We start from the raw sequence: 10,587 nt of genomic DNA on the forward strand, positions 1-10,587 counted from the left end.
AGACAAGCGTGATATGACAGGGCGTATTGACGATAGCTATTCAAGTTCCAGTCAAACAGGGTAGACATGTCGAAATCATCGTTGGTATCTGCATGTGATTGACAGTCTGTCCCAGACTGGTCGCCAGAGTCAAAAAGGCCATCGTCATCAGATGAGTCCGACATCCCCGAGTGGTGTGTTCGTTGAGAACGGTAAAGATTGCAGTCACTTTGCAAAGAGTTGCAAGAGTAAAGAAAATGTTCTTTGCCAAAGGGGATGCCAATGACGATGCACTTCTTGATGAGGGGTCTGGAGGTAGTCATTCAATGGAGGTGACTTCGAAAACTGCAAAGGCAACAATAAGTGGTTTGCTGACTGTGTAACAGCCTTGATGTTTCAACTCATGCAGCTATCCGTACGATTACAACATTGTCGAAGTGTCCAAAGGCAAACACCATGCCTCTGCAATTCATTTTCGTTTCATCAGATCCGTTGGTGAGCTTCAAGGCATTTTCGGCATATAGGTGACAATATTGACCTTCCGGGCGTCATCGTATCCGACGCATTCGCTCATCGAATATGATCCTGTCTTGTCTTACGGTCTCAATAGTGCTCCTCTGCACGATGTCCAGTATTGGCTGGGAAACCATGTAGGACGACATCTCATTCCAGATCCTTGAACTGGAGAGCTCGTCGTCCGCGCTTACCGCTCAACTTACATCAAGGCTTCGCTCCGAGTAAAGGCACTCCATTCTCCCATTCTCCTTGTCACGAGTCCTTGCTTACTATAATGTTGATGTCGCATGGAATACGGATAGATAAAAGTACGACAGCATCGTGAATCTGAATCCATCGCCGCTCCTCCGGTGATATAAATCCCCGCATTTCGCAGAGCGGAGTTAGCGACTGGTCCCGGGACTGGATCGGATGTGGAATTTGCGGGGCCCCGTGGACTCCGGAACTCTCCGGACAGGGTTCCGGCTGCTGCGAGTTTAGCCTAAATGAGCCGAATGCGTCGAACTGATCGAATCAAGGCAAATTTTGCTCACGCGTGACAGGAGACTCCGTCACGTTTACCGACGATACTCCGAGACGGCCCGCTCATCCTACGGGGAAGGACAGTATTTCGGCGGTTCTTGTGCTTCGAACTCGGGTCTGTGCCGACCGAATCCCCAGATGACACCGCATAACAATGACCGGAAGGCCACTTGAAGTTTGACTGTTGTCCGTGATCACCGGGCTTTCCAAGCTCACTAATCTCAATCACTTAAGCTTCGTCAGATCAAGGGATCATCAGTATCGTCAAGATGGCGGCTGTATTCACCCCCCTCGACGTCGAGGCGTTGATCAAGCAACTTACCTGGGACGAGAAGATCGAACTGCTTGCTGGACAGGGATCCTTCCGAACCACCGGTCTATCTCATCGTCAAGTCCCAGATCTCATTGTAAGTCGACGCTCTATCTAATGATGAGACAACAAGTACATCTTACTGAATTCCGGCGCAGACCTCAGACGGCCCTCATGGTATTCGAGGACGTCGTTCTTTTGCTCGTGTAAGTTCAAGTCCTTGATCGCTCTGGGTAGTAAGAAGCCTTCAAGTTTGGCCATTCTTTGGCTCCGATACTGATAAGTGTATTCAATTCTTTTACAGAACCCGAGCCCCATGCTGCCTTCCGCCACCGGTATGGGCGCAACTTTCAATACCGAATTATTGCACAAGGTCGGCAATCTCCTTGGAGAGGAGGCAAGAGCCAGAGGAGTGCACGTGTTGCTGGCACCCACCATCTGTCTTCAACGTTCACCATTATTCGGACGAGGATTCGAGGCGTTCGCCGAAGATCCATTTCTAAGCGGCATCCTCGGTGCAGCCTACATCAACGGCGTGCAAGAACGAGGTGTTGCAACCAGTGTCAAGCATTATGCCGCGCACGATCAGTCGGACAATTCGATCGAAGACAATGTCTGCATGACACAGCGGACCCTGAGAGAGATTCATCTCATGCCGTTCCAACTTGTCATGCGGGACTCAGACCCCTGGACCTTTATGACCTCCTACAACAAGATCAACGGGACTCATATTAGCGAAGACCCATTACTTCTGAAACAGGTCCTTCGAGATGAATGGGGCTTCAAGGGACTCGTAATGAGCGACTGGTTTGGTACTTATAGCACCTCTGAAGCTATCAATGCCGGACTGGATCTGGAGATGCCTGGGCCCACACAATGGAGAGGCAAGTGTTTAAGCCTAGCTGTCAACAGCCGCAAAGTCGCGCGTACGACGGTTGACGAGGCTGTTCGGAATGTTCTGAATCTGGTCAATAAAGTGAAGGATACGAAGCCGGCTGGCTATTTTGCGGCGTCGAATACACCCGAGCAGCAGGCTCTGATCCGTCAACTGGTCGCTGAAAGCATCGTCTTGCTAAAGAATGATCGCAAGGTGCTTCCCATCACGAAACCAGAAGGGAAGACAATTGGGTTGATTGGCGATCACGTCAAGAACCCTGCTCTAAGCGGGGGTGGCAGTGCGGAGGTTGAACCTTACTACTCCGTAACTCCCTACGATGCCATCGTCGAGGCAGTCGGGAAGGAAAACGTCTCATATGCCCTTGGTTGCCATTGTAAGATTTCACTCAATCTACTTGAAAGTATTATTAACCGCAGTCACAGCCTTCAGATTCAGTCCACTGCTGAAGAATTTAGCACCTCAGCAATCACAGCACAAAGGCTTTGGGTGGTCAGTTAAGATCTTTGAGGAGAATCCGGACGATGACCCCAACGCAAAAGTACTCGTGACGGCCCACGCCCAGAAAGAGCTTATAGATGTGCCAGAAAGTTTCCACGCGTCGCTTCCGAAGAAGTTCTATGTCAGAGCCCGGGCTACGTACACGCCTTCCGTGACAGGCCCCTTCAAATTCGGCTTCAGTACATCGGGTAAAGGCAAACTCAGAGTAGACGGGAAAGATCTCATTGATTTATGGACGGACCAGCCGCCGAAAACGGGGCCTACGCCTTGCTTCAACAGACTTTCCATGGAGAAGTTCTGCAACACGGATGTGGTTGAGGGCCGAACTCTCGAGCTTGAAGTTGTTCAAGTTAACGAAGACCTTTCAGGAGGCGTTGGCACCGCTTTGACTCTTGCAGGACGCGTTGGTGGATTTGAGCTCATTGACGAGGAAGTCGCCATCAAAGAAGCTGCCGATTTGGCCAAGAAAGTTGATGTCCCTATCGTTGTGACTGGACTATCGTCAGATTTTGAGTACGAAGGGGCCGACCGCAAGCATCTAGAGCTGCCAGGTCGCGTGGATGATTTGATTGAAGCCGTGCTGCAAGCCAATCCAAACGCTGTGAGTGGCTTCGCATGTTTCTTGGCCAAATACAAGCTAGCAACCCCGAATGACACATGTCCCGAGACTAACACATCATCACAGGTGATTGTAACTCAGTCCGGCTGTCCAATCGAGATGCCGTGGGAATCGAAAGCAGCTACCTTGGTCCACGCTTGGTTCGGCGGCCAGGAGACAGGCCACGGCCTCGCTGACATACTCTTCGGCAAAGCTAATCCCTCCGGCCGCTTATCTCAGACGTTCCCCGTGTCCATCAAGCATACCCCCGCATACCTCTCATTCTCAAAGTCCGACTACGACATCGTGTACGGCGAGGGGGTCTTCATCGGCCACCGCTACTACGAATCAGTTGACAGAGATCCGCTCTTCTACTTCGGCCAAGGCCTGTCCTACTCAACTTTCGAGTACTCGAAGCTTGAGGTCCCAAAGACGTTTGAGCCGACGGAAGATCACAAGATGAAGGTCCTCGTTGACGTAAAAAATACTGGTCCTTACGACGGGGCGGAGGTTGTCCAGGTTTACGTCCACGACCCGGACAGTACGCTATTGAGACCTATCCGAGAGCTCAAGGCGTTTTCCAAACCTTTCCTCGCTGTTAATGAGACGAAGACGGTTGAGGTCGTGCTCGATAAGTACTCGCTTTCGTACTGGTCGCAGGAGAGATCCAAGTGGATTGCCGAAGCTGGAGACTATGTTGTCATCATTGCTTCAAGCTCGAAGCCGCAGGACGAGATCCTACGAGCCACTTTCAACTTGCCCGAGACGTTTTTCTGGGAGGGTGTCTGATTGCACGCATTTAGACAGCTAGAGTAAAAGCATTGGGGTAACGAGGGTGTTGAGGCAACTTCACACGTAGACGCCTAGAGTGCAATATGGATGATATACATGTAGACTCCATGCGTAGCGATAATTGAAAACTTTTAGCTTCGCATGTTTCAAATTCCACATATTGATATTTGGGTATTTACTCCTTAAGAGAGGCCTGAAAAATGCTTTGAATCTGGTCATCAACAACGTAGGCCATCTTTGGGTGTCCAACTCTTTGAGCAATAGCTCTGACCCATGGGCAACAGGGGCGGCTTCAGGACTCGCAAACTCATCCATCTTCTAGATAGATAGCTTCAGGCTCGTAATTCCCTGCCTTAGATCTTGAACTGCTTGCATATTCCGAGACTCGATAAACTCCAACATTCCAGACAGTGTCGCAGAATATTACCCCTCTATTTGGTGGGCCCAATTTGAGTCAATGATGACACTGGGACTTTCCCTGGTCACTGTGGGATTCGTTGTCAGGTTCATTGGAGTCGCTGCTGAAGTTGCGCTTCATGACGATAGCAAGGGATGTACTTTTGACACTTTCATGGCCATATCTGGCTTCGTGACATCCTCCCACAATCGATCCTCTGTTTCAATGTCGACAGTGAGCAGCACGGAAACAACTTCTCGGATGATGTCGAACCGGAATAAGACCCTTGACTCTCTCGCTAAAGTTAGTGGGGAGACGGCAAAAGGTCCCGTGGAATGCGGCAGTTGTATCGCGTCACCAAAGACATCTCCTCCCTTCACAGCACCACCTCGCACAGTTGCACATAGGGCGACTGGATCCTCTCTCTCAGCTGCTCGCCGACTAATGGCGCCGTTACAGATCTAAGACCGTTGAGTTAAATTGGGAATATTGCAGATCTCTGAGATGTTGGCCCGATGATACCAGTGGCTGCTTGCCTGTTGGAAGCGAGCTTGTCAGCGGCTTTTCCGAGGGATCAGGTCAGGCGACCACGATGGAAGCTCGCGCAAACACAGTCCTATAGCTTCCGGAAAATGATCGACTCACTTGACTGGCAAACGTATGAGTTGTTGAGCTGCAGCCTTTTCCCCGTCAGCCAGCCAGGGCATCGGAATTTTCCCTAAAGAGGACGATGGGAGATGAATCGACGTACCCGCCAAATAACCTCAAGGCCGACATGGGCCCAGATCATCGCGAAATCGGATGCCATGTTCCTCAGCTTTCGTATACTGGACCCATCGTCTCGGTGCGCGCGGCGATATTCATCTGCCAAGCGTTGTGCCAGAAGCCGAGTTGTCACCTTGACTCTCACATCTCACACAAGCTTTCGCACTTTGGGAGTCTATCGCAGGAAGAATGTGGATATGGGCGCGCATCTGGCGGGCAGCGGATCTTGACTCCCACCGGGATGCGGGTGAGACCTCCGGCACGTTCGCGGTTTAGCCTGTGCGCAATACCCATACAATGTCTCGCGCGGATCCACGGCGATGATGAAATGGAGCCATCCCTCGTGTTGTTATTTAGAGCACTTGTGCAAGACAAGGCCTCCACGAGCTGAAAGGTAGTGATGGTTCCAGACCTGAGTAAGATGCGACCTGTGTCGAATCAGTAGGTGCTGGGACGGTACTCGATTTTGAAGCCATTGTTCACCCAGAAAATCACAACGACAACATCAACTTTGATGTAAAGGATTCGAAACGGCCTTGGCAAAGGAACCAAATTGCGGTCGGTCGATCGGCGGTATGTGAAACTGGGGAAACAAGGCATTTCCATCTCCACAGCCCACACTCTCGGTACCCCGGAGCCCGTCTCATTCGTTTAGATACAGGGTTAGCAATGAGCGGCGCATCGGCTGGCACGTCATTTACCGTAAATCTGGGTTCATCCGGCACGAAAGAAATGCTCGTTCTTGAGGCTCTGTGAGTCTGACACAAATCTCGCAGGGAGACGACAAGCCGAGCCAATTTTCCCCATGCGGTCTCACGATTTTGACAACTTGACTTCAGCTTCTGCTCAACCAAAAGATGGGACGAAAAAAAAATCATCCGGATTCACAGCCGTGGCGCGCTTGTTTCTCGTTTGCATCTTGATGCAGGGCTTTCTGAAGACCTTCATCAAAAAGTGACTCGCACGTGCAGGAAGCGTCGCTCTTAGTCGATTCACATAGCCCACTCTATCGCGCGAAAGCACGCTTTCTTTTCCGCAAATTCCATTGGGACCTGCAGCAGCGCAGGTCTTCTAGACTAGAAAATTGTTTCTTTTCTCGGCTTCCTAAGCCCAAGTTCCGCCCCTCCAAGGCCCAATCGCACAAAACCTGCTTAGTTTTCAACGTGTCGTGCGTGTGCCCCCGCGGCTGGGGTGCCACGAGGGGGAGGGGGTTCTTTCACACTCTTAATCTCTCTCCCTTTCTTGCACGGCTCTTGAGCTTCCCTTGCCAAGGGCCTACCAATGGTGTGTCATGGTCCGATGTCTGCATCTCGGACAGACAAATAATTTGGCCCTTGCAGCAAGCCGGACGGGTTCCTTGCAGCGCAGTTAATCTGACGCGCACCACCCATTAGAGCCAAGTGGCTAGTGAGGTTTCCCACAGGGATCCCACGGATCCTAGGGAACATCCTCTCATCACGCAAGCTTATCTACCTTTTTGCATGTGTACGAGCCCTACCAGACCCAGGTGATGGACCCCCGGAGCTGTTCCGAGGCTGAGGAGACGGGTTTCTGCGAACCACGTAGCGGCGATCTACCTATTTATCCCGCCCGCGTAGCAAGCACACCACTAGGCACGACGCTGATGCTAGTCAAGCCACTTTCGCTAGTGTCCGCAAGCTTGGTCTCGTCTCCAACGGACATGGCCAGGCAGGGATGCGGACTACCTACCTAATTTTCAGATTGCTTATGTCTCGATGGGCAAAGCAAGCAACAAACTGCGTATGACCTGCAAGTCGCGAGTCTATGATGGAGGAACCGCATAGCCAGCACTATCGCTGAGGCAATCGCGAGATGAACCAAGGGAAGAAGAAGTCTAAGACCCAGAAAAGGCGCGATATTGGTGGCCGATTGTTGGCTCTCTCAACCCCACCATCCCTTGGTACACTGCGTTGGTTTCTCTGGAAGTCGCCGTGGGAAGTGCTTTTTCCTATGCCGAGCCTCTCGATTTGATGCTCTTGGCGGCGCCTCTCTCGAGATGCCTCTAGGTGTATAAGACTTGGAGGTTTCCAGGCCCGGTTGTCTGGAATTATCCCCATCTCCACACCAGCGCAGTCATCTCCTGCATCTCTTCCCATCGACAAGTTCCAGACAATCACTCTTTGCTCTTTTCGAAGTTCAAGGGTCACCAGTCTTTAAGAGGTCCAGTTACTAACAGCAGTCATGAAGCCTTCCACCTCTGCCGTGTTGGCCACCCTCTTTGGGTTCGCCGCTGCTCAGTGTAACAGGGACAACTGCCTGAGAGGTGAGTGATCCTTCACCCCTACCTCGACCCTGGAGGGCGATCTACACCAGGAGGACCACGTAAACTGACTAACACCCCCACGTGTAGCCATTGCTGCCAGTGCCTTCACCACCAGAAGTGGTACTGCCGACTGCTCTCGGTATCTGCAGGTGACGGTCTACCCCGGTGCCACGTAAGTATCTCTATCACGAGCCCTCTCATCTCCGCCATTACCCATTTTCCAGAAGGACTAACATCTTTCCAGGACGACCACCACAACCGTGACTGTCCCGACCAGCGGAGTCTTCACCTCCACGGTCACTCTCACTTCCGGCGGCGGCGCCGGTCCCGTTGAGACCAGCCTCGTCGTCGAGACCGAGTTGGCCTCCTCCACGGCTACTTCCCTCGTCGGCGTCACCCAGACCACGACCGTCGCCACTGAGGTCGTCATCGTTCCCACCACCATTGTCGTCTCCTCTACCCGGACCCTCACCTTTGGCACCACCGAGATCACCACCGTCGCCACCGAGACCCAGACCATCTTCGAGACCATCGCGCTCAAGAAGCGTCAGGCCGCCACGACCGCCATCTCCGCAAACACCTTCCCGGCCTACGCTTCCGCCTGCAGCTCCGTCGCCCGCTACGCCTCGGCCTGCTCGTGCCTCGGCGTCACGCCCAACACGGTGACCTCGGCCGTCGCCACCGCCACGGCGACCGTCTCGGTCCCGGCCACGATCCTGTCCACCTCCATCGTGACCGTCACCGTTTCCGGCAGCGGATCCCCTGGCTCCACGGCTCTCTCTACGACCACAACGACCTCGACCGCCGTCACCACCGTCCTCGCCACGTCCACGGCCTTGGAGGCGGTCACGGCCACAACCTCCGTCGGCAGCACGTCTACGGAAGTAGTTGAGGAGGTTACCTCTGTGACTGGTACTTTCTTTAACAACGCTACCTTCACCACCTTCGTTACCCGCACCACCTCGCTGCCCCCTATTTTCAACACTACTATTACCATTGGACCCTCGTCCACCACTGCTTCCACCATCTTTGACAGCACCAGCACCGAGGCTAGCTCTTCCGCTCCCTCTTCCTCTTTCTTCCCCAACTCTACCATTATCTCTACTATTTCCGAGACTTCTTCCACCTTTACTTCTACTATTTTCCCCAACATCACTTCTACCGGATCCAGCTCGGTACCCAGCGAGTCTTCCATCACCTCGACCTTCTTCCCCAACACCACCATCACGTCCGAGTCGACTACCATCACGTCGAGCTTCGCCTCCACCACCGTGTTCCCCAACACGACCACGTCCTCCGTAGAGAGCGAGTCGAGCACCGTCTTCCCTACCAGCAGTGGCTTCCCCAACACCACAATCACCTCTGGCAGCGAGACCTCGACCGTCTTCCCTACCACCACGCTCTTCCCGAACTCGACCACCTCCGAGACCGCCTCCGTCTCGCCCACCTTCTTCCCCAACAGCACGACTCTCACCTCTGGTAGCGAGTCCTCTGCCTTCCCTTCGTCGACTCTGTTCCCCAACACCACCACGGCCACCACCGTCACCGAGTCTTCTTCCACCTTCACTTCCATCTCTATCTCTAGCTTCTTCCCTAATGTGACTTCCACCGAGTCGTCTTCCGCCTTCCCTACTTCTACTCTCTTCCCCAACGTCACCTCCACCGAGTCCTCCTCCGAGTCCTCCACGGTCTTCCCCTCCTCCACTCTCTTCCCCAACACCACCACCCTGACCATCTCGGAGCCCTCCACAACTCTGACGTCCACCTCGACCTTCTTCCCCAACGTCTCTTCCACCGAACCATCGGCCCTTTCCTCCTCTACCTTGGCCCCCAACGCTACTCTGACTGTGATCACCTCGGGCACCGAGACATCGACCCTGTTCCCCACGTCGACCCTCTTCCCGAACTCGACCGCCATTGAGTCCTCGACCATCACCTCCCTGACGTCTTCTGTTAGCCCTACCTTCTTCCCCAACAGCACCATCTTCACCGATGAGCCCACCGTCACCATCAGCATCATCAGCTCCACCTCCACCGAGGCCTCGACCACGACCGGGGACGTGAGCTCTTCCACTTCCGCCTCGGAGACCTCTTCGTCAGCCACCTCCACCGCAGATGAGTCCTCTTCAACCTCTGCCTCCGCCAGCAGCACCTCCACCTCAGACATCTCTAGCACAGCCTCCTCCGCCTCTGCCTCTGCCTCCTCCAGCGCAAGCAGCACCTTCGTCACAAGCACCCTAACAACGACAACTTCCTCCTCAACCTCCTCCTCCGCAACCCCGACCTCAACAGACGTCATCGCCCGCAACCTCTGCCTCAAGGTCGCAACCGGGTCCACGCCCGGCTCCGTCGTCGCCCTCGGCTCAAACCGCTTCACAATCAAGCCAGCCGGCACCACAGCGGCCCTCTTCGACCTGAACCTCTCCACCGGCCAACTCTTCCAGACCAACGGCGAGCTCGTCGCCGTCCCGGCCCCCTACGCAGACGACAACCGCCCCGTCAACGGCTTCACCCCGCGCCAGACCCTGGTCCGCAAGCTCGCGCCCTTCGTCTGCGCCACAAACGGCCAGTCCCTCCTCGTCGGCGTCCCGCTCAACTGCACCGCCTCCGGCGACGACGGCGTCAACCAGAACACGTACTCGCGCTTCTTCTACAACCGCAACTCGGCCGACTCGGTTCTCCGCGTCGCGACCGCGGGTCGTCCCTTGACCAACAACAACCAGCTTATTACCCTGGCTCCCTTCAACGAGGGCGACTGCTAGATTCTTTCTTTGGCCAGCTTTTGAAGCTGGTTCTTTTCTTCTTTTGCAAAACAAACGGCCTGCGAGGCTTGGAATCTCTGTACTTTTACCATGATTGGGCGGATTTGGGAGCCATAATCATGTACTATATACTTTGGACCCGCGTAATGGATAGCTCACTACATACACTCGTTACAAATTGAACACTTTCTTTTCTGATACAATAGTTTCCAAAGAGTTTCCTGACCGTACCGTGATATTCTGAGTTCATTTGTGAGCATCTAGAC

The 10,587-nt window shown here is 53.7% G+C and overlaps 3 protein-coding genes across 3 annotated transcripts; all 3 read left to right on the top strand.

Moving 5' to 3' along the window:
* Positions 1-1,002: 1,002 nt before the first annotated feature.
* BDZ83DRAFT_645413 (family 3 glycosyl hydrolase) lies at positions 1,003-4,212 on the top strand. Its single transcript, XM_060509844.1, has 5 exons — positions 1,003-1,424; positions 1,486-1,533; positions 1,632-2,598; positions 2,648-3,324; positions 3,409-4,212. The coding sequence occupies exons 1-5, from the start codon at positions 1,287-1,289 to the stop codon at positions 4,108-4,110; spliced, it is 2,532 nt and encodes an 843-aa protein (XP_060357096.1). The 5' UTR covers positions 1,003-1,286; the 3' UTR covers positions 4,111-4,212.
* Positions 4,213-4,264: 52 nt separating this feature from the next.
* On the top strand, positions 4,265-5,444 carry BDZ83DRAFT_645417 (uncharacterized protein). Its single transcript, XM_060509845.1, has 2 exons — positions 4,265-5,183; positions 5,262-5,444. Exon 1 carries the CDS (start codon positions 4,571-4,573, stop codon positions 4,973-4,975), a length of 405 nt encoding a protein of 134 aa, XP_060357097.1. The 5' UTR covers positions 4,265-4,570; the 3' UTR covers positions 4,976-5,183; positions 5,262-5,444.
* A 1,928-nt stretch (positions 5,445-7,372) lies between these two features.
* Positions 7,373-10,383, top strand: BDZ83DRAFT_260810 (uncharacterized protein). The gene is made up of 3 exons (XM_060501996.1): positions 7,373-7,559; positions 7,647-7,731; positions 7,804-10,383. Exons 1-3 carry the CDS (start codon positions 7,478-7,480, stop codon positions 10,319-10,321), a joined length of 2,685 nt encoding a protein of 894 aa, XP_060357098.1. The 5' UTR covers positions 7,373-7,477; the 3' UTR covers positions 10,322-10,383.
* The last annotated feature ends 204 nt before the right edge of the window (positions 10,384-10,587 follow it).

Source organism: Colletotrichum acutatum (assembly GCF_030867785.1).
Source record: "Colletotrichum acutatum strain CBS 112980 chromosome Unknown BDZ83scaffold_320, whole genome shotgun sequence".
NCBI classification, from domain to species: domain Eukaryota; kingdom Fungi; phylum Ascomycota; class Sordariomycetes; order Glomerellales; family Glomerellaceae; genus Colletotrichum; species Colletotrichum acutatum.